Source organism: Cyprinodon tularosa, unplaced genomic scaffold (assembly GCF_016077235.1).
Source record: "Cyprinodon tularosa strain WSP-4 unplaced genomic scaffold, ASM1607723v1 ctg33, whole genome shotgun sequence".
NCBI classification, from domain to species: domain Eukaryota; kingdom Metazoa; phylum Chordata; class Actinopteri; order Cyprinodontiformes; family Cyprinodontidae; genus Cyprinodon; species Cyprinodon tularosa.
Window position 1 is genome coordinate 883,924 of NW_024039041.1, and position 27,299 is coordinate 911,222.

General features: G+C 41.5%; 1 protein-coding gene and 1 long non-coding RNA gene across 2 annotated transcripts in view; one reads left to right on the top strand and one right to left on the bottom strand.

Moving 5' to 3' along the window:
- Positions 1 to 24,503, bottom strand: part of vipr1b (vasoactive intestinal peptide receptor 1b) — a 73,927-nt gene extending 49,424 nt beyond the window's left edge. Inside the window, exon 1 of the mRNA XM_038293605.1 lies at positions 24,293 to 24,503. Within this exon, the coding sequence (XP_038149533.1) occupies positions 24,293 to 24,346 (54 nt within the window). The 5' untranslated portion in view covers positions 24,347 to 24,503. The remainder of the gene's footprint in view (positions 1 to 24,292) is intronic.
- LOC119788917 lies at positions 13,779 to 14,747 on the top strand. The gene is made up of 3 exons (XR_005281519.1): positions 13,779 to 13,900; positions 14,320 to 14,514; positions 14,608 to 14,747. It is a non-coding gene; the product is annotated as an uncharacterized LOC119788917 (long non-coding RNA).
- Positions 24,504 to 27,299: the final 2,796 nt, after the last annotated feature.

Sequence of the window (27,299 nt, forward strand, 5' to 3'; positions counted from 1 at the left end):
CAGGAAACTGCTCTACCGCCTGAACCTTTGCTGCAACAGGGCGGACCTCACCTTGGCCAACCAACTGACCTAAATAGGTAACAGTCGCCCTTCCAAACACGCATTTGGCCAGGTTGACCGTTAACCTCGCCCCCGACAAACGAGTGAAAAGCTCCCGGATGCGCTCCACGTGCTCTTCCCACGTGTCAGAGTACACCACTACGTTGTCCAAGTACAACCAGTCATGTCATCAACCACTCTGTTCATTAGTCTTTGAAACGTCGCTGGCGCATTTCTCAGACCGAACAGCATTACAGTGTAGGAATACAAGCCTGTAGGTGTAACAAACGCCGACACCTCACGTGCTCGCTTTGTCAATGGCACCTGCCAGTAACCCTTTAAAAGGTCAAATTTACTAACAAAGTCAGCAGAACCCACCTGGTCGACGCAATCAACCATTCTCGGCAACGGGAAAAAATCTGGTTTTGTAACAGCGTTAAGCTTGCGAAAGTCTGAGCAGAAACGTAGAGTGTTATCAGACTTGGGGACTAAAATACATGGCGATGCCCAACTGGACATACTTGGTTCAGCAATCCCATTTTGAAGCATGTAATCCACTTCTGCATCCTAGTGCTTGCGCTTCTCCAGATTCACCCTGTAAAATTAGAAATCTCCTGTCCAGGGGTGATGCTGAGAAACTAGTCCATGCATTTGTTACTTCAAGACTGGACTATTGTAATTCTTTACTATCAGGAAGTCCACAAGCTGTAGTTAAAAGCCTTCAGCTGATCCAAAATGCTGCAGCCAGAGTTCTGATGAAAATTAAAAAGAGAGATCACATCTCTCCTATCCTGGCTTCTCTTCATTGGCTTCCTGTTAAATCCAGAATAGAATTTAAAATCCTCCTTCTCACATATAAAGCCTTAAATGGCCAAGCTCCATCTTATATCAGAGATCTGATTGTTCCTTATGTTCCTAACAGAGCACTTCGCTCTCAATCTGCAAGTTTACTAGTGGTTCCTAGAATTTCTAAAAATAGAATGGGAGGCAGATCTTTTAGTTATCATGCTCCTCTCCTGTGGAACCAACTACCAGCTTTAGTCCGTGAGGCAGACACCCTATCTACTTTTAAAGCTAGGCTTAAAACTTTCCTTTTTGATAAAGCTTATAGTTAGGGTGGCTCAGGTTATCCTGAGCTATCTCTATAGTTATGCTGCTATAGGCTTAGACTTCTGGAGGACATAGGGACCCCCATTTCATCATTCTGCTTCATTCTATCTCTATTCTCCTATTCTGCAGAATCTGTTAGTTCAATCTCTAACGTTCTGCTCTCTCTGCTTTTCCTCAGAGTAGCTTTGCCTCGTCTGTTCCTGTTTGGCTGTGACGCCATCCTGGAAAGAAACATCAGCTGTGCTGCTTCCATTAACACCCTTGTTTATAGATGCTGGAGATCGGCCTGTTTTCCAGTGTGGTCCTGTTTCTCTGACCGTGACTGAGTGGATGTGTTCTCTTTGTCCTCTGGCATGGGAGCTGGCTCGGAGCTCGTCTGCCTGGCTGTGTGTTTCCTGGACGGGGCCGCCTTTTACAGCTGCTTTTTGTATCTCTGCTTCTGTCTCCTTGAACCCCAGTAGGCCTCGGCAGATGGCTGCTCACTCTGAGCCTGGTTCTGCTGTAGGTTTCTTCCTGTTAAAAGGGAGTTTTTCCTCTCCACTGTCGCTACAAGCATGCTTAGTGTGAGGGATTGTATTTGAGTCAATGAGTCGATGCAATCAACTGGTTTTCCTTAGATAGAAAACTTTGTATCAATTTGACTGTATGATCTGGTTGAACTGTAAAGTGCCTTGAGATGACATGTGTTGTGAATTTGGCGTTATATAAATAAAGTGAATTGAATTGAATTGAATTAAAACCTCTGCTTTATTGGTTTAGCGTCACCCACATCCACATCGTGTTCGACCAAATGTGTGCGACCAGGTGTGTCCGAAAATAGACATGGAAAATCCCTCATCAACTCTGCTAACTGTTTAGCACGACTTGCAGGTAAGTGAGCCAACAACGTGTTCAACTTTCCCAAAGCTTCAGAGTTCTTAAGATGCCCATGAATCAGTGAGCTGTCCAACCCATCCACGTCACTGTCCTCCCCCACAGGGGATAGTGTGCTGTCCGTGGTGCTGAAAGTCTTGCTTCTCCCAGCAAGGTTGTTTACTGCACATGCAGGCGTGGCAACATTACACCGTGACTGAAATAAATCATCACAAGCATAATATGGTTTTAATATGTTGACATGACACAACTGGGTTTTCTTCCTCCGCACTGGCATAGATATTAAATAATTCTGATCAGAATGGACCAGTGAATTTCACCTGAAAAGGTGAAGTCATAATTGGGCACAAAGCCAACACTTGATCACCCGGCAGAAATGTGCGCACCTCCGCACACCGATCAAACAAGCTTTTCATTTTTTCCTGCGCCACAGTCAACTTCTCTTTAACGAGTTCCCGTGCCCAATACAAACGTCTTCTAAAACCATTAACATAATCCACCAAGTTTTCCGGTGGAACAGGCTCTTTCAGCCCGTCCGCCACCACAGCCAACGGACCCTTAACGGTGTGCAAAAACCAGTTCATTTGGACTAAACCCGGTGCTTTCCTGGGTTACCTCCCCGGCGGCCAGGATCAGCCAAGGCAATCCGTCCTCCCAGTCACCCACCAGTTCTGTACAGTAAGCGCGCAGGAGAGACTTCAGAGTCTGGTGGAAACGCTCTAACGCCCCCTGACTCTCTGGATGATACGCTGTTGCTTTATTGTGTTGCACCCGTAGCTGTTTCAGAACCTGACTGAAAAAATGTGATGAAAAATTAGTGCCTTGTTCAGACTGTATTACTTTAGGAATCCCAAACACCGAAAAGAACTGAGTGAGCGCACGTACCACCGACCTGGCTGTTATTGTACATAACGGATAAGCTGCTGGATAACGTGTACTTTGGCACATCACAGTGAGCAGATATGATGACCCAGCCTTTGAGCGGGGTAACGGGCCCACGCAGTCGATTATCAAATGCTCAAATGGCTCAGATGCGGCAATAATTGGGCTCAAAGGGAACGGTTTCAAAACCTGATTGGGCTTGGAAATGACCTGGCAGACATGACACACCTTAACATAAGATGAAACATCCTTTTTCAGACGCGGCCAGAAAAAATGTCTCAGAACTCGCTCATACGTCTTACGTACACCAGAATGGCCAGACTCATCATGAGCAACTTTTAACACTGCGGAGCAAAGTTTAATGGGAACCACTATCTGAAACACCGGTTTCGCCACAATGTAAAAATGTGGTAACCATTTCCTCACCAACAACGAGTCCTGCAGGAAGTATCGACATGCTTAGTCCGTTATTTCACTGAGCGGGCGAACCTGATCGAAAAGATTCTTCAAAGAGACATCGGCTTGCTGCCCCGCGACGAACTCACTGTGAGATAGAGAGATTGGAAAATTGGACAAAGGCAATTTAATTTTCCTTGCACATTTGTCCTCTTTCTCGCTCTGAGTGCGCGCCATGGCCCTAGTAACCGCGCATGCGGTACATACATCTGCAAATTTGCCATTATTCTCAGTCTGAAAAATGACTCGCTGAATGGGGTCCGATTCAACCAGCCCACCTAACGGCACAGTGTCCGCCCACAAATGCGTTCCAGCTAAACTGTTTCCCAAAATCACAGAGACGCCGTCATTTGGCAAAGCAGGGCGCACAGCTAATTGTGTGATACTAGTAAACAGTTCACACTCCAGAGACACCATATGTAATGGAACAAACATTACATTTAATCCCATTCCCCGAATCGGGACACAGGCACCTATCTCAGACTCAGCAGAGAACGGCAACACGTCAGCTCTAATGAAAGAGTCAAACACTCCAGTATCTCTCAGGATCTTTACTCGAAACGTTTTCTCGTGGTTTCGCAGCGACACAAAACCCTCACGAATGAAAGGCAGATATGAGACACCCACTTCAGAAGACCGATCTTCCTTTTGTGTCCTCCAAAGGACGCCGGACCGGCGCAGCAAAACCTACTCCTTTAGGAGCAGTTTGAAACTTTTTTGTTTCAACTTTCAGCCGATGACAATCTGCTTTAATATGGCCGCATCTGTGACAGAAATGACAAACCCGCTCATCATCCTGAACCAGCAGATTTTTAAACTGTCTCGCCTCCAGTTGATTAGCAACACCAACCTGATCACTGCGGCTCATATTTTGACCAAAATGCTGTTTAAAACCCACAGGACCCGAATAATCCTTATGAGTCAGCACATGCTCGTCCGCCAACACTGCAGCCTCTGACACATTCTTAGCTTTATGCTCATTAATATAGGTAAGCCATTTTTGGCAATTTTTTTTCTGATCAAAGTTTTCTGATCAAAGTTTTTAACATCTTGTGCAGTGCACCACCGATCAAATAAAGCAGTTTTAACACGACCTAATTCAGTGTAACTTTATAGTCGGCTTTTTTATAGCGTCAAATTTTTTTGTCTATATGCCTCATGCACAAGTTCATAAGCTTTTTCCACTGAACTCTTCACTTTATCATAATTTAAGCTGTCATCAGGTGACAGCCGAGGCATAGGCTTCCTGCGCTTTACCAGTAAATACGCACTGCAGAAGCAGCGACCAAACCTCCTTAGGACACCACACTCCTGAATGGAACGGCGCTCCTTAAATACCAACCAGGTGGCCGCATAATGGAAACACCTCCCACTTAGTGGACCTTAATTGATAGTGTTAGCTTACAGTCATTTTGCACATATTCTCACCCGACCGCACAGCAGGGCCGTCACAAAATATATATAAATACACTACCATTCAAATGTTGGACGTCACCCAAAATATTTTGTGTTTTCCAGAAAAGTCACACTTACTCACCACCATATGTTGTGAAATGAATAGAGAATAGAATGAAGACACTGACAAGGTTAGAAATAATGATTTGTATTTGAAATAAGATTTTTCTTACATCAAACTTTGCTTGGGGTTCAGATCTGTTGACTGCGCTGGCCACTCCATTACCGATAGAATACCAGCTGCCTGCTTCTGCTCTAAATAGTTCTTGCACAATTTGGACGTGTGTTTAGGCTCATTGTCTTGTTGTAGGATGAAATTGGCTTCAATCAAGCGCTGTCCATTGGGTATGGCATGGCGTTGCAAAATGAAGTGATAACCTTCCTTATTCAGAATCCGTTTTACCCTATACAAATATCACACTTTACCAGCACCAAAGCAACCCCAGACCATCACATTACCTCCACCATGCTTAACAGATGGCATCAGGCATTCTTCCAGCATCTTTTCATTTGTTCTGCGTCTCACAAACGTTCTTCTTTGTGATCCAAACACCTTAAACTTGGATTCATCCGTCCACAACACTTTTTCCCAGTCTTCCTCTGTCCAATGTCTGTGTTCTTTTGTCCATCTTAATCTTTTTCTTTTATTGGCCAGTCTCAGATATGACTTTTTCTTTGGCACTCTGCCCTGAAGCCCAGAATCCAGCAGCTCTTCACTGTAGATGTTGACACTGGTGTTTTGCAGGTACCATTTAATGAAGATGCCAGTTGGGGACCTGTGAGGCGTCTGTTTCTCAAACTAGAGACTCTAATGCACTTATCTTCTTGCTCAGTTGTGCAACGCGGCCTCCCACTTCTTTTTCTACTCTGGTTAGAGCCTGTTTGTGCTTTCCTCTGAAGCAAGTAGTACACACTGTGTGTTACTGGATAATCCTGGACCTTCTACCCCTGGAAGGATTTACTGAGTTTCACTGAGCAAGGGGAAAACCTCCACATGATCCGTTCAAGTCCACTCCTGGAAAACCAAGTGACCGTTCGCTCTCCAACGGGTTCCCTCTTCTCTGGATTAAACCCCCACAAACTGGATCCAAGGATCCAATTCAATAAACCTGGTCTCTGAGTGGTTCTCTGCATGTGGGTCAGATCTTTAAATCCCATTATGACTATATATATATATATATATATATATATATATATATATATATATATATATATATATATATATATATATATATATATATATATATATATATATATATATACACACACATTTGTGTGGTGTCTTTTTAAGGCAATGTCTCTATTTTTGACAAAGATAAAAGGATGCTTAGACTCTGATACTTACTTTACATTTGATCTCCCACCTCAGTAGTCACCCTTTGGGTTGTAGATATACATTAACATATGTGTATGTGTGATGATACAGCATTTGTTCTACTGGGCTTTTAAAAGTGATTGGTGAATAAATGAGGCAAGTACTGTGGAAGACCCATTGTCAGCTTTGTTGTTAGTTTTTGAATGCCTGTGTAAGTTGCTGCCACCTCCTTTTAATCACCATATAAGCTCACATTGCAATGTTCACCCCAGATAAAACAACAAAACTTACAACTATTTAAACAGCTTTGAAACAAATAGTATTTTGAAGGTTTACATGTCTTATACCCTCTGCTTCTGAACTTAAAATTCTGAATTGAAACCTTCGGTGAAAGTATTTTTGATCAGTTTTTGTGATTTTTTTTTTTTTTTTGCATTATTATGTGCAGCATATCAAACAAATTTTGAAAATTTAAAGCTAAATTGTGTTCAAAAATGATTAGCTAGTCTGTTGTCTGATGTCGACTAAATCTACCAACACTAAGACAGGCACACAAAGGTAAACATAGTAAACAGACTGGCACCTCTCAGAAAACACTATCCCAGTGTCAAAGTACAAAACTACAACCGATGCTGTTTTTAGTTGTGCTTTAAATGTTAAGTAATGATAATAATTGAGTAGGTTTCCTAAAAGTGAAAAAGAACATACCTCCAGCATTAAGTACTCACTTTCCCCTATGTTGTTATTCTGCTCATTCATTTTTTTTGGTGTTTTTTTTTTTATCATAAGCGTTAAAGTTTCAAAATGCACATTCCCAAAAATGGTTAACATCACATAAACAGCTTAAACCCAGAGACAAAGTCCCTCATCAGACAAGCAAACAGAAATAACACAGTGACGTCTGCACAGTCTTAGCCTTTAGGCTGCTGGGATCAGGCCTTTTTTATTGCTCGAAATGTGTTTTGTTTTTTTTTCTTTCAGAGAAAGAATCAAAGACGGTGACCAGTGTTAAAACAATCTTAGGACATTGGATTCATGCTTATCCTTGAAGAAACAAAAGAACAGGAAAGACAGTGATTACCAGGAAACAAAATGAGCTTCGTTCACCTGATGTTCATAATATCCCCAGTTTAAAACCTCTTCTATACAGACAGTAGAATTGAACAATAAATCAATCTCCATGTCCCAAACCTTGCAGCAGATGATAAGTAGACCTCAGTGAAGCCTTAGGGAAGCCGCCACACACACTGCTTGCAAGAAAGAAAAACATCTCATAAATACCTGTCAGCTCTGATGGTTTTGGCAGAGCCCATCAAGCGTAGCTGCTAGGCTGCTGCTTTCCATGTTTTAGTGCCTGTTGTTCTATAAAATACTAGCTATGCTTTGCGTTATACAATGGGGAAGTAATGATCAAATAAAAAATGGGAAGAGTTCAGGGGTAAATGAGAGGAGAGGCTCGTGTGAATGTGTGGATCATCAATTCAGAGTAATGTCTTTATATCCAGCCTCTATCTCTATGTGGAGCAACATCTACACCACGTGAAAACCGCCATTAATTCTAAGATTTATTAGCAAGTGAGCAAAAAAAAACAAAAAAAACAACAGCATTAGACATGAATGATTCTACCAGCCAAACATAGACCCAAACAGATGGACCACCCTGTGAAACACAGACGTAAACCCATAAAAAACATCCCAAATTACAGCAGGAAAAAATTGTGAAAAAAAAAAAAAAAAAAAATCTATAAATCCCTCTATTATATGTATCTGGTGCTGGGACTTTATTTTTCATACAACCTGAATGTAAGAAAAAAATTAGGTTTTAATAGTTCTATATCCAATTGATTAAGGTTTCAAAGAAAGCAAGAAAAAGTCAATAGAAGATTTTAACATCAATGTAGAAGTAAAACCCTGTCGGTATGTACCATTAATATTCCAGCACAGAGCTCTATAACGCCGCGGGAGTGAAGTCTAACAGCCACTTAAACAGCATATCAGCACAAGGCAGATCTAGAACTCGAGGCAACATGAGCGACTGCTGTTTGTGATTGGAAAGTTAAAGTACATGTCCAGTATATACAGCGCTGCCACACTTCACACTGCACCATCGAATTTAAAGTCTAAGAGGACATTTCATTAGATGCAATTCTTCTAACAGGATCATACCGCAGAGTTAACTACACACATGTAATCAGGCAAATGAAACCAGTTTGTGCCTATTTTTGCATTAGGTTGAAGCCCCTTAATAAGTTAATGCTAAAGTTATCACAAAGACAAAGAAAAGGGTTGGAATTATACCGGTATTTTTTTAATTTACTCAACATCCTGACCTATAAAGAAAATCCTTATAAGTTAAGAACAACATAGAAATGGACTGTGTGGCCTCACAAGAAAGCAATGTGCTGATCCATCCCTTTTAACTTTCAGTCGTTTGGAATACAAAGATTTGATTGGATTTTATTTTGAAATACTTCAATTTCTTGTGTGAATGAATACTAAGAAGGTTACTATAATTAAATAAAAATAGATATATAAAATAAGAAAGATTTAATTAATAAAAAAAATGACTGTTAAGTTTTTCTTTTGGGTTTTTCTGCTATAACCTTTTCCTGCTGTAACACCACAATTTCGCCATAGTGGGATAATAAACAGATTTTCTTTTCTTTTTTCTTTTTTTTTATTCTTCGAAAACTGGATGTCATCCATTTTACATCCATCTCTTCCTCTTTTGTCTACTTTGCACCGATTCCCTATGTGAAAGGATAGATTTGCATTCTTTTACATCTCTGTTTTGACTTTTGTAAAACCTGCTGCAGAGCAAGTTGCTCTTTTTACCCTTATGTTAAACAAAAAAATCTAAGCCAGCTTTCAGCATACTGTATGTTTTTCTCTGGGCAATCAGTGTAATGCAGACATCTACAGTAGGATCTTTTGTAATGCCAAAGACACTTCCTCAGGTTGCAAGCAAACATAACAATGAACCTGGATGTAGTTTAATAGATAATGCATAATTTAAATAAGGATATGACATGATTCTAGAGTTGACTCTGGCGCAGACACAACACGAAACTGGAAGCGGTTTAGATAGTTTATTGAAAAGTTTTGACAGAGAGATAGTTTTTGGATCGGCGAAGATTCTCAGGAAACAGCAGCTTAATCAGGAACTGCACAGAGAGAGAGATCAGTTAGATTCGGGCTAGGGAACTGAGTTAACTAGAAAAGATGCAAACTCCTTACAGGTCGATGGAGAGCGGAGCAGATGGAGGGGAGATTGGATGAGCCCACAGAGATTGAGTTTGGCTGAGTGTCGGGTTTCGACTTGAGAGCTCCAGAGGGTGGACAGGCAGGTGAGCAGCGGAGGATGGATCCAGGAGGACTGAGAAGAGAACCGGCTTGGAACTGCAAGGCTTCTAGGGAACAAGGAAGACAAGGAGGTGAGCTTGAGCCAAGACACAGAGTTCACTTTAAGACGAGCTAGCTGGTAAGTTACCACTGCGTGGAAATTAACCGACTGGCGTCCGTCCCAGGAAATCCACTCCTCTAAATACTGCTCCCTGATTGCGTCCAATTGGAACCAGCTGGAGGCTCTTCTGGGCTGGAGACTCTGAGGAGGAAAGGTAAGAGAAACCCTAACACAGCTCAGCACACAATCCTGAGGGCCCAACAGTACCCCCCCCCTCAAGGGACGCCACCTGGCGGACGAGCAGAAGAAGACGCTGAACGGCGCTCAAAGTCAGAGATGAGCGCGGGATCCAGAATGAAGGAGCGCGGAACCCAGGACCGCTGCTCAGGACCATAACCCTCCCAATCAACCAGATATTGGCAACCCCGACCTCGGGGACGGACATCCACAATGCGACGCACAGTGAAGGCAGGGTGGCCGTCAACGATCCGGGCGGGTGGAGGGGGCCTGGATGGAGGGCACAGAGGGCTGGAAGATACTGGCTTGATTTGGGAGACATGAAAGACGGGATGGACGCGAAGGTGAGAAGGGAGCTTCAGGCGGACAGTGGTAGGACTGATGACGGCTTGGACCGAGAAGGGGCCCAGAAACCTGGGAGACAATTTTCGGGAGCACCCCTTAAGAGGAAAGTTCTTAGATGAAAGCCAGACCTTTTGTCCAGGAGAATAAACTGGGGCAGGGACGCGTCTGCGGTCTGCAAACTTCTTGTTCTGGGCAGCCGTGCGGTTGAGGGCTGCTCTGGTCTGGTCCCAGATGCGGCGACAGGCCTCCATGTGGCCCCTTACAGAGGGGATGACAGCGTCTGGAAAAGAAGAGGGGATGAGGGATGGCTGATAGCCAAGAGAAGCTTCAAACGGAGAAAACCCAGAGGCAGCGGAGATGTGACTGTTGTGGGCATATTCAACCCAAGGCAAATGTGTGCTCCAGGAGGAGGGGTTGTTGGCGCAAACGCAACGTAGTGCGTTTTCTAGTTCTTGGTTCAGCCTTTCACATTGGCCATTGGTTTGGGGATAAAACCCTGACGAGAGACTAGATTTGGCTCCCAGGATAGAGCAAAAGTCCCTCCAGACACGAGAAATAAATTGAGGACCTCGGTCTGATAGAATCTCTGAGGGGATGCCGTGAAGTTTAAATACATGAGAAAATAGGAGCGAGCGGTTTCAGCAGCAGAAGGAAGCTTGTTAAGAGGAATTAGGTGGCAGGCTTTGGAAAATCTGTCTATGACTGTCAGGATGACTGTCTTATTTTTAGAGATAGGAAGACCAGTGACAAAATCTAGTGCTATATGTGACCAGGGCCGACTAGGGACTGAGAGGGGCTGCAGGAGACCAGCTGGAGGGCGGTGAAGATTTTTTCCACGTGCACATGTGGAACAGGCTGAGACAAACTCTAACACATCCTTGTTGAGGGAAGGCCACCAGAAATAGCGGCGGAGCAAACCAATGGTACGGCTAGCCCCTGGGTGACAGGAGAACTTAGAAGAATGAGCCCATTGGATGGCCTGAGAACGGGTTCTGGCCGGAACATAGAGGCGGTTTGGAGGTCCCCCCCCAGGATCGGGCTCTGCCTTCAAGGCTGCTTCAATGGCCCTCTCCAGATTCCAGGATAGCCCCCCTACCACGCAGGATGGTGGAAGGATCGGTTCAGGGGTTTTAGAGAAATCATCTGAGGCAAACTGTCTGGACAGGGCATCAGGCTTAATATTGCGTGACCCAGGACGATAGGAGATATTTAGGTTGAATCTAGAAAAGAACAAAGTCCAGCGGGACTGCCGGGAGTTAAGCCTCTTAGCGTTCTGGAGGTAGGACAAATTCTTATGGTCAGTCCAAACGACCACTGGGAGTTCTGAGCCTTCTAGCCAGTGTCTCCACTCTTCAAGAGAGAGTTTGATGGCTAGGAGCTCTCTGTCTCCAATGTTATAATTTCTTTCAGAGGGAGAGAATCTTTTAGAAAAGAAGGCGCATGGATGGAGCTTACCATCTGCTGGGGACCGCTGGGAGAGTACAGCCCCAACACCAGTATCTGATGCATCTACCTCCATGATGAATTGAGCCGAGGGATCAGGATGAATAAGAATGGGTGCCTTAGAGAATTGGGTCTTGAGCTCAGAGAAGGCTTTCTCAGCTTCAAGGGTCCAGATGAAGGGTCTCTTGGTGGAGGTTAGGGCGGAGAGGGGAGCGGCGATGACGCTGAAGTTTCGTATGAACCTCCTGTAGAAGTTGGCAAATCCAAGAAACTGCTGGAGCTGCTTTCTGGTTTCAGGGGTTGGCCAGTCCAACACTGCCTTGATCTTGGCTGGATCCGTCTTCACCTGTCCACCCTCAAAAACAAAACCAAGAAAAGAGATTGAAGGAACATGAAATTCACACTTTTCGGCCTTAACATACAGGCGATTCTCTAGCAAACGGTGGAGAACCTGTCTGACGTGGGTCTTGTGTTCCTCCAAATCTCTGGAAAAGATCAGGATGTCGTCTATGTAGACAAAAACGAAGATGTTTAGAAAGTCCCTCAGGACATCGTTTACGAGGGCCTGAAAAACTGCTGGGGCATTAGAAAGACCAAAAGGCATGACCAGATATTCAAAATGACCGATGTGAGTCTTGAAAGCGGTTTTCCACTCGTCCCCCTCCCGAATACGGACCAGGTGGTAGGCATTTCGGAGGTCGAGTTTAGTGAAAATGGTGGCTTGGCTTACGGGTTCAAAGGCGGCGGATATGAGAGGAAGAGAGTATTTGTTTTTGATGGTGATCTGATTTAGTTCCCGATAATCAATGCAAGGGCGGAGAGTCTTATCTTTTTTCTCAACAAAGAAGAATCCAGCCCCAACTGGAGATGAGGAGGGACGGATGATACCTGCTTCAAGAGAACTGTTAATATAGTTCTCCATGGCCTGACGTTCAGGTCTGGATAAGTTGTATAGTCGGCCTGAGGGAAGAGGGGCGCCAGGAAGAAGATTGATGGCACAATCATATGGTCGATGAGGAGGCAAGGAGAGGGCTAATTCTTTACTGAAGACGCGTTGTAGATCATGATAATCTGGTGGAACTTTAGAGAGGTCAGCTGGAGGTTGCTGGGGATTGGACACAGAACTCTGAGGAGGGAGTGCTGAGCGGAGACAGCTATTAGAGCACTCAGGACTCCAGGACTCAATGCGGGATAGAGGCCAGTTTATTTGGGGATTATGTCTGATTAGCCAGGGGTAGCCCAAAACCACTGGGGAATTCTTAGTGGGAAAAACCAAAAATGAAATCTGCTCGTGATGGTTGCCTAAGGACACAAACTGAAGAGGGACAGTCTGATGAGTAATGGTCTTGAGAGCGCTGCCATCTAAGGCTGACACAAAAATAGGAGTTGGGAGTCTTTGAACTGGAATCTTATATTGGTGAACGAGATCAGGACTGATGAGATTCTGTTCAGAACCGCAATCCACTAGGGAGAGCACGGGGAGGCTTTTATGGTCTAGGCAGATGGATGAGTGAAAAGTTAAGCGGAGGTTGTCTTGAATCATGGTTTTGCCCGCCAGTACCCCCAGATTTACTGACGGGCAAAGGCTTTTGGGCGAACCGGACAGGTGGAAATAAAGTGACCAGAGTGGCCACAATACAAACAACACCCTGAAGACAACCGCCGTTGGCGTTCTTCAGGTGAGAGCCGAGCTCTGCCAATCTGCATTGGTTCAGGAGAAGGTGGCCGAGGCTGAGACTGAGGGCTAGGAGTCATAGCAAAAGCTTGGTGCGGGGAGGCTATATTTCTCTGACGGTTCCTTTCTCTGAGCCTATTGTCAATTCGGATGGCTAGATTAATTAACTGGTCCAAGGTTTCTGGTTCCTCTCGGCAGGCTAATTCATCCTTAAGCTTTTCACTAAGGGAATGTTGAAACGCCCCCTTGAGGGCTGTCTCGTTCCAACCTGAGTCGGCGGCTAGAGTGCGAAACTCAATTGCCAATTCGGCAGCCGACTTGTTTCCCTGTTTCAGAGTCCATAATTTTTTGGCTGCTTCTTCCTCCCCAACATGCAGGCAAAATGTTTGTTTGAATAAATCCAAAAATTCTCTGAAGGAGTATTCATCAATGTTAGATTCATCAATTATTGCTTCTGCCCACCTTAAAGCCTTGTCTCTGAGCAGGCCGATGACGTAGGAGATCTTGTTGGCGTCATCCGGAAATGACAGCGGAGACCGCCCGAACACTAGGGAGCACTGTAGCAGGAATCCTTTGCTCTTGTTCAGGTCGCCGCTGAATGGCTCCGGGGTGGGCAAAACAACGTCTCTAGGCATGGGAGACCTGGAAGAAGCTGCAGAGCCAACAGGTAAGTACGATTTCGGAGGAGAAGGAGACGGTAATTTAGAGCTTAATTCCTGTACTTGGAGTGACAGTTGGCTAAGGGTTTGTATGAGTGAGGTTTGTTGCTGAGCAATAGTAGAGATAGCCGAATCGTGCCGGCCGAGGAGAACTCCCTGTTCAGATAGAGCGGTTCGTAGTTGTGCTGCAGAGTCTTGCTGTCCAGTCGGTTCTGACATGATTCTAGAGTTGACTCTGGCGCAGACACAACACGAAACTGGAAGCGGTTTAGATAGTTTATTGAAAAGTTTTGACTGAGAGATAGTTTTTGGATCGGCGAAGATTCTCAGGAAACAGCAGCTTAATCAGGAACTGCACAGAGAGAGAGATCAGTTAGATTCGGGCTAGGGAACTGAGTTAACTAGAAAAGATGCAAACTCCTTACAGGTCGATGGAGAGCGGAGCAGATGGAGGGGAGATTGGATGAGCCCACAGAGATTGAGTTTGGCTGAGTGTCGGGTTTCGACTTGAGAGCTCCAGAGGGTGGACAGGCAGGTGAGCAGCGGAGGATGGATCCAGGAGGACTGAGAAGAGAACCGGCTTGGAACTGCAAGGCTTCTAGGGAACAAGGAAGACAAGGAGGTGAGCTTGAGCCAAGACACAGAGTTCACTTTAAGACGAGCTAGCTGGTAAGTTACCACTGCGTGGAAATTACCCGACTGGCGTCCGTCCCAGGAAATCCACTCCTCTAAATACTGCTCCCTGATTGCGTCCAATTGGAACCAGCTGGAGGCTCTTCTGGGCTGGAGACTCTGAGGAGGAAAGGTAAGAGAAACCCTAACACAGCTCAGCACACAATCCTGAGGGCCCAACAGGATAAGGTCTGTTCATACTTAGAAATACTGTTCAATGTTTTTCACTGGGTGCTGGTTTGCATAGAGACTTGGATAAGAGACACACAAAATCAAGTTTGTTCAGTTTTAGAACCATAAAAGCAGTGGGCTGCCATTGTGCGGCGCCCGAGGAGCAGTGTGGAGTTAAGGGATGAGGGAGCTAAGGGGGCCAGGGCTGCTGAGCAAGACATTTTAAATATATATATATATATATATATATATATATATATATATATATATATATATATATATATATATATATACATACATACATATATACATATAGCTGATATATATATATATATATATATATATATATATATATATATATATATACAGGTGCTGGTCATAAAATTAGAATATCATGAAAAAGTAGATTGATTTCAGTAATTCCATTTAAAAAGTGAAACTTGTATATTATATTCATACATTACATACAAACTCATATATTTCAGGTGTTTATTTTGTTTAATTTTGATGATTACAAATGACAACAAATGAAAATCTCAAATTCATCATATCAGAAAATTAGAATATTGTGAAAAGGTTCAAAATTGATGGCCCCTGGTGCCACACTCTAATCAGCTAATTAACTCAAACCACCTGCAAAAGCCTTTAAATGGTCTTTCAGTCTAGTTCTATAGGCTACACAATCATGGGGAAGACTGCTGACTTGACAGTTGTCCAAAAGACGATCATCGACACCTTGCACAAGGAGGGCAAGACACAAAAGGTCATCGCTAAAGAGGCTGGCTGTTCACAGAGCTCAGTGTCCAAGCACATTAATAGAGAGGCGAAGGGAAGGAAAAGATGTGGTCGAAAAAAGTGTACAAGCAAGAGAGATAACCGCACCCTGGAGAGGATTGTGAAACAAAACCCATTCAAAAATGTGGGGGAGATTCACAAAGAGTGGACTGCAGCTGGAGTGAGTGCTTCAAGAACCACCACACACAGACGTATGAAAGACATGGGTTTCTGCTGTCGCATTTCCTTGTGTCAAGCCACTCTTGAACCACAGACAGCGTCAGAAGCGTCTTGCCTGGGCTAAAGAGAAACAGGACTGGACTGCTGGTGAGTGGTCCAAAGTCATGTTCTCTGATGAAAGTAAATTTTGCATTTCCTTTGGAAATCAAGGTCCCAGAGTCTGGAGGAAAAGAAGAGAGGCACTTCATCCACGTTGCTTGAAGTCCAGTGTAAAGTTTCCACAGTCAGTGATGGTTTGGGGTGCCATGTCATCTGCTGGTGTTGGTCCATTGTGTTTTCTGAGGTCCAGGGTCAACACAGCCACATACCAGGAAGTTTTAGAGCACTTCATGCTTCCTGCAGCTGACCAACTTTTTGGAGATGCAGATTTCATTTTCCAACAGGACTTGGCACCTGCACACAGTGCCAAAGCTACCAGTACCTGGTTGAAGGACCATGGTATCCCTGTTCTTAATTGGCCAGCAAACTCTCCTGACCTTAACCCCATAGAAAATCTATGGGGTATTGTGAAGAAGAAGATGCAATACACCAGACCCAACAATTCAGAAGAGCTAAAAGCCACTATTAGAGCAACCTGGGCTATCACAACACCTGAGCAGTGCCACAGACTGATCGACTCCATGCCACGCCGCATTGCTGCAGTAATACAGGCCAAAGGAGGCCCAACTAAATACTGAGTGCTGTACATGCTCATACTTTTCATGTTCATACTTTTCAGTTGGCCAACATTTCTATAAATCCTTTGTTTTTATTGGTCTTCAGTAATATTCTAATTTTCTGATATGATGAATTTGAGATTTTCATTTGTGGTCATTTGTAATCATCAAAATTAAACAAAATAAACATCTGAAATATATGAGTTTGTATGTAATGTATGAATATAATATACAAGTTTCACTTTTTAAATGGAATTACTGAAATCAATCTACTTTTTCATGATATTCTAATTTTATGACCAGCACCTGTATATATATATGAGCTAGTTCTCCGTCAACTACATTAACATAGCCCTAGATGTCATCTCTTCAAGACTGTTTGCACATCAACGATTAATGGAGATGGTGGGAAACCACGCATATGAAACAAAACATAAATATACTGCTCACTACATTTCTCCTGCTTTTCTTGTTATCTTATCAACACACCACAAGCGTTCTACATTATCTAGAATTGTTCGTCAAAAACTTTAGATTATCTATAATTTATCAGCCTCTATTTCAGCATTTCTGTTAAGGAGAAAAAGAAAAATCAAATTTCCATCAGCTCATTAGCAGCAACAGCAGATCCAGTTGTCGGGATTTTATGTACAGGCAGCTGCACAGCACCATCTGCTGCGGCATTCTGTGTGCATATACTTCATAAAGCATCGTCATCAGCTATAACTAAATCCAAAACAGATCCCCAATCGTCAGTCAAATACAGGCTTTAAATTTGGAAGTTGGTATCAAGGAGTTTTGTAGCAACTACATAAAATTTGTATTGTTAATCTTTTTAGTTAGCACTGACACTTTATAACTCCCAATCCTCCTTGTTATTCTCCCTTTTTAAGAATCAGGAAATCAGGGTTGCTCTAACATTGCGACAAATACATTTTCTCTCAGCACCAGCCTATTTGCACAATTTGAAGGTATGTGAATTTTTCTCCTGCTAGTTCTAAAATAGAATAGAATAGAATAGAATAGAATAGAATAGAATAGAATAGAATAGAATAGAAAATCCCTTTATCGTGCAACAATGGGGAAATTGTGGTTTTAAAGCAGAAAAAGGTTATATTTGATGTGGTCACACAATGTGGACCTTAGAAAAGTGTATAAAAAATAACAGTTAAGAAAATAAACCAAATAAGGTATTGTACTGTACAATGTTTTTACAATATAGATACTCTGTATCTAGAGAGTAAAAAACTCAATAACAGCTGTGGACATATTAACATTTAAGTGTAAAGTAGCAGCAACACCAGAGATGTGCAAAAAATGACAGCAGCATGTTATTTAACTGACTATGGTAGAAACTGTGCAAAATCAGAATGAATGTAACAACTTATTGAGCTTGTTGGGAGCAATGGTGGTTATAAAGTCTTTCAGCTGCTGAGAGGAAGGATGTGTGATAACGCTCCCTGGTGCATTTAGGGTGCAGCAGTCTGTCACTGTAGGAGCTCTCCAGTTCTGCAACAGCTTCATGCATGGGGTTGGAGACATTTGCAGAGATGTTATTTTAGTTAGGATCCTTTTGTTTCCCACCTTCAGCAATGCGTCCAGAGGGCTATCCATTGGTAACGTAAGCTCGTCCGAATCTTCATGTACAGGTGGAGATGTATTTACTGGTTTGAAGGTTTTACTTGTTTTTTCTGCTTAGAGAGATCCATTTAGCAACAGTCAAATAAATGTTAGAAGGCAATGTCCATGGCTGTTGCCCTTATATCACTTGAACTGTTTTCACCTCATTAAAGAGGTGAAAATGTTTCTGTCTTGAGATTAAGCCAGCACAGCCAGACCACCTTTAGAATGTCTGAGCTGCCTCTACAGACATCACACTCCTTCCCCCATGGACAAAGATATGCAGCCTCTACAATTCTAAAGCCACGCAGCACCGCTACAGAAATGCAGGCTCAAAGCAGACACCTCTAATTCTCTACCCTTGTAATGGAGCATCTAAGAATATAGGTCCAAATCTCTGTCTTTCTACACTCTGACTTCTTCCTCATATTAAAAAAAACACAAACTCAGTAACTAAGAAGTAATATAATCATATATTTGCTGTTGAAATCAAATTATTTCAAACCTTAAAGGGGTCATAGAATGATTATATATGGTATTTGGTGCTGGTCCTTAAGGTCTCTGAATAGGGTGTGTAACATTAGTTGGGCTGAAAATGGCATATTTGCTGTTCTATGAGCCCTAATGCAAGCCTGGTTATAAGCCCCAGAATGAAATGACAGGTTTTCTTCCTTTTATGGTATGCTCATGAATATTTAGATGAGCTGTGCGCTGAGTGGCTGGTTTACAACGAGCAAAGCCGTTGAGCAAAGACGCATCATAGCAACAAGCACTCACTCACTGAAACATCAAATTGTTGATATGGCAGGGTGACCAGATGTTCTCTTTTTCCCTGACATGTCCCTCTTTTCATACCTTAGAAAATGTCTGGGGGAAATTTCAAAATCATCTGGAATTTTGGTCGACTACAGTGCAGCAGACTGAGCAATGAGCTCTGGGGCTTGTCCGGGAACGGAGCGACCGAACCCGACCATTGCACACCAGCGGCCCCGTGCTTCCTTCCACCTGCCTTACCGGGTAGGCAGGGGGAAGCACGGTAAGGCAGGCAAGGGGAAGTATACCGTCACTGGGTCTGGTTCGGACTAACCTCAGAGCTGATGGCTTGGTTCGAAAGCCCAGTCCGATCCAGTCATCAGCCGAGCAGCGAAAGAATCCTTCTTACAGCTTGCAGTTGTGATGGCCTTAGAGTTGGAACAGCCCCTCGTTTCAGTTAAAGAAGTTTAGCAAATCCTGCTTTGAACTGTCCAAGATTTTGAAAGCTGTCTTTGGTAAAATGCTTAGAGCAAATGAACAGCTGAGCATCAAACTTTGCAGGGATCTTCTGATACACAAGAATAATCCATGCCTGTCTTCAGTTCCTTGGGAAGACTGTGAAAACCAGCCTGGAACAATGCATTTACGCCTGTGGTTCTGGCTCATTTTCAATAGAGAAACTGCCTGCTTTGTAGTTCTTGTAGAAGTAAACCCAACTGTTGGCCAAAAAGCTTAACTGGTGTCTTACATCTACCTCTATCCATGTTCTTGGGCCGTGAACCAGTGGGCTGGTCTGCATCTCAATTTCGGGGCGTGACAAAAGTACAGGCCAAAACCAAATAAGGCAACATCCCCGAATTGATGTCAATTCGTGGCTTTCACTCGTTTTATGTTGCAAGTTTAAAATTGTGAGATTTGCTGAAAAAGGAGGTGTCGATGGGGTTTGAACTTCTCTGTATGTCCATTTCACCCATTTAACTATTGTTATTCATCTATGACAATGTAAACTCGGTTTTGCATTTTATGACCCCTTTAAAAATGGATAATAGTGACAAATTTAATATATGATTAAAAAACAGCATCAGAAAGCATCTAAAATACTAAATGTAGTTGATTTGTATTGCACAATGTGCCTTTAAAATGCTGTTGACATTATGCATTGCATCACAGCAGATGTTCATGGATACATACATTAGTGTTCTTTCTGCTTTATGCTTAATTCATGTTTGTTCAAGTGACCAAACATGTCAGACAAACCAGAGAACGCATTGCATAATAGACTGCAGGTTAGTGTTATGGCAACAGGACAGCCAAGGTCATACATTTTAGATGTTTATAGCTTACTCAGTTTTTAAAGAGCTTGAATACTTTAGGTACAAATATATAGATTGTTTCCTTTTTGAAACACAAAGAATTTGGATAACTGTGTGATTGTTTGGTTGATTTCTCTGTCTAAAATCGTCCTGCGCATTATAGCAGGGTCTGTTTGCTCATTGCTGTGGGGGTTTAAAGAAACAAGTGGCGAGACAAAAAAGTGAGAGACCGTGATGTGTGCACCAATGTTCAGTGAAGAGAAAGCCCAGCTGTGTCATATGAACAACAGGGACGAGGTTATGTTTTCCTTTTTTATTATAGACCGGAGCAACTCTTTATTAAATCTCACACCACACCCGACACAAACTCATACACAGAGATTCTGGCATGTTGGTGTTGTTTAATATAATAATGGGAGTGGGAGACCAAAGAAAATAAAACAGAAACAGGTTGATACCTATGGGTAGAATGTGACTAAACGGCGATAATTTGGAAAGGTGTTGAAGATGAACAATAAAACAATAATACATGGTCACTGAAGAAGTAAGCAGGTGATCATATGATTAGCTGAAAGAATCAAAGGTGGATAATCCAGGTCCAGAAAATAAAAACCCTGCCTTGTTTTCCTTCATCCTGTTCACTTAATGAGGTTATTAGTCAGTGTGTGGAGCACTGATCTCTATCTATTCACTGGATCGCTGATAGCCAGAAAAAAGCGGACACTTGCCGCCATCATGGTACTCCCCATTCTCACTGAGGCACCAAAAAAATGCCTACGTGTTTAGCATTTGGCTGCAAAACAAGCAGTTTGCCACCTCTTGGGAGACGTTTCACTGATTATTTTAAAGTCAGTGGATATACTAACTGAGAAACTCCATATATACGCTGATGTATCATATAGTATAGCATATAGCGTAACAGTAGTCTGGCTATCTCGGACCGTTTTAAAGACACTGACTGTGTCTAACGTTAGAAAATAGAAAGTAGACTAAATAGAAAGTAATTTTCTTCGAAATGGCAATGTAGTAATTTTTGATTCAATGGATGATGCTGTTGTTTTTGTAGTGTATATATATATATATATATATATATATATATATATATAAATATATATATATATATTTATATGTGTATATTTCAATGTTATATAATTAAAGATATTCAACTACTGGATAGTGTATATGTGTGTTGGTGTATACTAATTATTAGACTCTTGTTGTAACTATGAGCAAAAAGCAAAATATGAATTTTTATTTTGCCTGTTATTTTGCCAATTTATGTGATTTTGCTATTGTAGAAACTGAAGATCTGTTTAGTTATTAAATGGGTTTATTAATTTAGCTGTATTTTAGATCTATATAATATTTAAAGTCTAATGCACACAGTATTAAAGTAAATGGCATCATGCATACACAATTTGAAAATAGAAAAATACTATAGCATTAACAGACATCTACTTGTAATTCAATCTTGATGTAAAATCTTGAAATTATATGTAATTACCACAGCAATGTCATAACATTACATGTATATTACATGTACATCATCAATTTAGCCCTTTTGCCACATCTGTATTAATGTGCTCCATTAACACATTGATTTTGTTGGGATGGATTTTTACAATATAATATATATCATGATTTATAGACTTCATTGACTTCATATAAGTGGAAGTGCGTGTCAAAGTAATGTATTTATCTATATTTTAAAGCTCCTAAGCCCTCCTGAAAATGAGAACTTCATCGTGGTTTAATGCTGTAGCACACGTATTGTTTACATTGCAACTGCTCTAACAAGGGGTACCAATATGGCGGCCGGTGACTAAACTCCACCCTATACTACCAATGAGCTATCAGCAATCCGGTGAATAAATAGAGATCAGTGGTGTGGAGCTCGAAATGCAGATAGTTGGAACTGATCTCTGTATAGGCTTTTCACTTTCTGGACCTGGATTATTCACCTCTGGAGAGCAGTGTGTGTTAGTCTGCAGCAATGCTGCAGGAGATAGAGAATTCTGGATGTTCTACTACGCTGGGATTGGAAAAGGTTACAGTTTTGTGGAAAATAATTCCTCAGTGAAAATCATAAAATGTAAAGGTCGACAAATGGTAAAATGGCATTTGGATTCTGCAAATCTCAGAAAACGGGCCACATGCTGTTCATGTTAAAGTAAATAGGCTCATTAATAATAGTCATCGGGTTTTATTTAACAACTTTTTACAATTGAGATTGATGCCCACGCTTCCCGTCTCATTCGTGTCCAACATCCATCTGTTTCCAGAGAGCTGATGTTATCTCCATCCTGATTGATGACTGCATAGTTTTAGCTTTCTATGTTGATTTGAAAATCTAGTTTCATAACCTTTTTTAATGAACTGATAAAAGGAAACCTCTTTGTACTTTCTAAACAATTCTCTTTCAATTAAGCTTGAAGGTATTCAACGTTTTTTGTTTCTGTTGCTTTAAAAGGGAAACTCTTTAACTATGACATATCCTGTTAGGCTGCAGCTGTAAAATTTTAAGGAGTCGTGTCAAAAAAAATTTTTTCTTTAAAACGTACCTCGTTTCTAATCCTGTAACCACAACAGGAAATCACCCAGCTGCTCTCGAACACAAACAGTTTAGATGAGGATGGACTTCATTTATTTAGATAGCTCCTTTTTGGTATTTGCTTTTTTACAACCGGAGGGAAGGACAAGTTATTTGCCGCCCTCACTCTGTGTCCTCCTCTTCTTTCACCTCCCATTTCCTTTATATTAAATCAATAACAGAGGCATTCAGATCCTAACGCACAGCTTTGCCCACTCAGGGGATTTTCTGTGCAGGTTTCAACTCTACATTTACTTGCTGGTTGTATTAATGAAACATGTCAGGTTGCGTTCCTTTAAAGACACAGCAGAGAACTTTGGGAAAGACCCCCCTTAAGAGACACTGAGGTATGTCAACAAGTGATGATCCTGGTTAATACAGAGAATGAGGGTGGGCCAGAGGTCTCGAAGTTTTCAAAGGGAGGAGGAGGGAGAAAACTTTAGAGTCTTCTTGCTATTCATATAATCAGAAAAGCCCTACTGTTGGGGAGGAAATTATGCCATGCTTCATTCACAACTATTACTAAAGTCCTAGGGCAGTCTTTGAAAACTAGAACAACAGCATGTACCTCTCCTAGCACCAGAACCACGTGCAGGCAGTGTAGAAGCTGTGCACAGATCAGTGTAAACATAAATATTTCTGATAAAACGTAAGATTTTGACTTAGGCTTTGAGTGTGTATAGACTGAAGTTCACTAGGCTACACAGAGGAGGCATTTTCCAGTTTACCTCTACCTACCTTTTGTGTTTTGCTTTATTAAAGTAAAGATTTCAAAATAAAATATGACAAAAAAAACTTGATGCATGGTGCTGCTAAAAGGTAATGTGTGACAGAAACTCAAAGATTTCCATGTAAGAAGAAGAATTTAAGATCTTTAAAAGTCTTCCTGGTTTTGGTTTTGTCTTTTCCGATGCCAATTTAACAGAAATGGGTTGATAGACGGACAGACGGACGGATCTGGGATATACCAATATTTTTTTTCCCATAAATCTGCTTTCTTTCTCAATACTCACCCAAACTTGAGAAAACTAATACCAAATTCCTTAAATTTCCTGACTTTATATCAAAGCTCCATTTGCTAGGAGAACACATTCATATTCCACATATTGTACAGGTTGATCAGGAGCTCAAAAACGACAGAGAATAAAAGCAACTAGATTGCATTCAATTTCTTTGACTTACAATCCAGTCAGTTGATAAATGTCCGCTTTTATCCAGCATGGCCTTGGTATAGACTGTCTATTTGAATTATCAACACTCTCTTCTTAAGACTGAGGAAATCTGTTGACAATTGTGAGAACTTCACCTTCAAATGTTCTGACTCATCCTCTGACAAAAAGAAAAAAAAATGTTTCAGAAAAAGCCAGACTCCTTTGCGTCATCAACAAATAGAAGGATGATAGAAAAAAGTAGCTATGATGTCAAAAGTTACAGAAGTGAATTTTGAACCCAAGTGATTAAAACCTGATCTTGTATACATGGATCATTACAATTTGATTTAATCCCTTTTATGTATTAAATAAATGTAATAATCAAATTTAAAGTAGTGACATGATTCTTATGCTGCTTTTAAGATTTAGATTTTTTGGTTTACATTAAAAAAAGACTTACTTTTGGAAGACATCCATAGAGCAGCAGCAGAAAAAGCATCTGAAAAGAATCCATCCTCTCCTCGTTTCTTTGTCCCCAGTTTCAGCAAAGGACGGCTGGTGGGAAGTTTTCTCAGTCTTGTACAGTTCAGGTGAATTCTTCTCTGTAAAACTACTCAGACATGTGGTGTGCCGTATGTGGTAAAAGGTTGCAGCCGCTCCATCAGACTGCGCTCCTGTTTGTGCGCCTCTCCAGCAAAAGGAGAGCTGCATCTACTCCACAGCACCCTCCCATTCCCTCCCCTCACCCATTCACAACTCCACAGCGCTGGTCCCAGCAGGCTGTTAACAAGGCTGTCAGCTCGCTGCCTGTTGTTGGAGGACTGTGTCAGTCCAAGAGCCTCGTAATTAATTCCTGTGTAATCCCTAATATTGCATTTAATCTTCTCCAAACAAACTGGGGCTGAAGGCAGCCTGACATGCCTGATGAAAGATGATTTTATCAGGTGGAGCATTGCTATTTGGTGAATTAAAAATGAACTGGGTGCAATTCCCCTGGGTTATTTGGTGGTTATCTTTGTTGGGTTGCTTTTACTAGACATTAGTTAAAATAAGGCAAAAAAAAACAACATTTTATTTTATAAAACCAGATATATCAAGAACTAAAACAAACTGACTCAGGAAGAGAGAATAAAGATATATAGATAAGACAGATACAGATTTGAATGACTGAATTCCCTGTTTTGCTACAGTACTGTATATAAAGAGAAAAGACTAAAGAATCTGCCCAAATTAGTTTAGATTTTACCTGACTTGTGATTATTTTTTACTGGTTCGTTTCAATGATGGGAAATTTGTGGAAAACACAAGAGGGAGCACACTGAACAAATTAAGAAAGACCATAAAGAAAAAAAACAGGTCCAGGCCTTTCCCACCCTTTTTTATCCTTCTCTGCTGTTTTTCTATTTGCAACTGGGACAGAATTACACTGGGTATGTGATCCTATTTCTGATCAGTCGCTCATGGTAGTTTGTTTTGCTGTCCATAATAACAGGTATACTGTTAATCTGTCGTTCATTTGCATAATATTTTGGGGAAAATAACACCTTGAAAAAAGGTGGAGGTTGATAACAAATCATTCTTCCTACATTTGTGACCAATTGAAAAGAAGTCCCAGATAGTTGAGCCAGACAAGAAGAGCAAGGATAGACTGGAGGAGGGCTAAAGAGGTCCTAAGGGAAGAAATAGAATCATCGTTTAAAAAAAACAACAACAAACAAACACAAAAAAAGGTCCAGAACTAGCCAAGGCCAAACTGAGAAATTCAAACATCAAGCAAACAAGGAACACTGGACTGCTTCTCAATGGCTTTTGACAGTCTGGTCCTGACTGGCTGTAACAGTTAGGCAGCAGAACAGGTTTCAAGGAATGAGCGGATTGAGTTGCTATGATCAGCTTGAAATTTTCTATTTTGATGAATATAAATTAAACTAATGAAAACCCCAAAATTCAGCATCTCAGAAAATTGCAAAATTATAAAAAGGTCTGGCAAGACACCTGGTGCCACACTCTAATCAGCTAATTAATTAACTCAAAACACCTGCAAAGGCCTTCGAAGGGCCTCTCAGTCTAGCTCTGTATTTTACACAAGCATGAGGAAGACTACTGATTTGACAGATGTCCAAAAGACGACTGCTGACAAGACTGGCAAGACATGGAAGGTATTGCTATAGAGGCTGGCTGTTGACAGACCTCTATGCCCCAGCACATCAATAGAGAGGCATGAGAAAAAAACTGTACCACTAATAATGACGGCTGCACCCTGGAGAGGATTGTAAAACTAGACCCATTTAAAAATATGGGGAAGATTTACAAAGAGTGGACTGCAGCTGTACAGTTCTCTTAGCTGTCCTTATCACTTTCAGGTATTCTGATAGAGCCTGTGATTCTGTTTAATTCCCACTATCCAACAAGAAAAATTACTGGTAGGAAATCATAAACACAGACTACATCAGTTATGGGATAACTACTTTGTCAATGTTCTGGTCCTTCTCCCTGTGACTTTGATGTCTTGAGGTTTTTTCAACCAACTATTGGGCATTTAAATTTTTTTTTTTCCGTAAATTTCATTGTCATGTGGATAAAATCATTTTCTTACTAAGAGGAAAAGATAAAAAAAAAAATAAATAAATAAAAATAAAAAAAAATATTCCTGAATAGAACACTTATTTAATTTAGTTAGTCTCCTAGAATTAAACATTTCTCTAAACTTAGTCCATGGTGTTAAAATCAAAATCCCCAAAATTCCAGAAGCTTAAAGCTAGTCTACTTTATTGGCCCACATTAAAAACCCTAGCTGTAGATTTGAGGTGATAGGATTTATTTGGATGCAATCTCTGTCAATTATTTTAACCATTTTGTGAAATATGCCCACACATTTTATAACTACACTCCTTATCACAATCTTAAGACCAGTTAAAAAATTGCAAGAATTTGCATTTTGCACTATTGGATTTAAAGAAGGTTCTAAGTAGAGCTTCACAATGTTAAAAGAAGAAATCAGCGTAAGAGACAAAAACTTTTGAGCGGGGAATTAATTGAAAACTGCATTTACACTTAAAAACATGATTTTTTCAGCTGCTCAAAAGTTTAAGACCATAGCTCAAAAAAACCCGAAAACCCCCCAAAACGGAATTCAAAGTGTCAAAAAAAGGGCTCAGTAATGAGTAGCTCCACCATTCTTGTTGATGACTTCAAACAATCGTTTAGGCATGCTTGATGGTAGTGTTTCAAGGAGGCTAGTGGGAACGTTTCTCCAAGTGATGAAGATGGCTTCACGAAGGGCATCCACTGTCTGGAACTGATGTCTATTTTTGTAAACTTCCCTTGCCATCCATCCCCAAATGTTCTCAAATGGGTTTAGATCCAGGGATCCATCCAAATGAGTGAAGTTACTCTCTTGGAAGAATTCCTTTGTCAGGTGGGCATTGTCCTGTTGAAAAACTCAATCATTACCACACAGTCGAGGG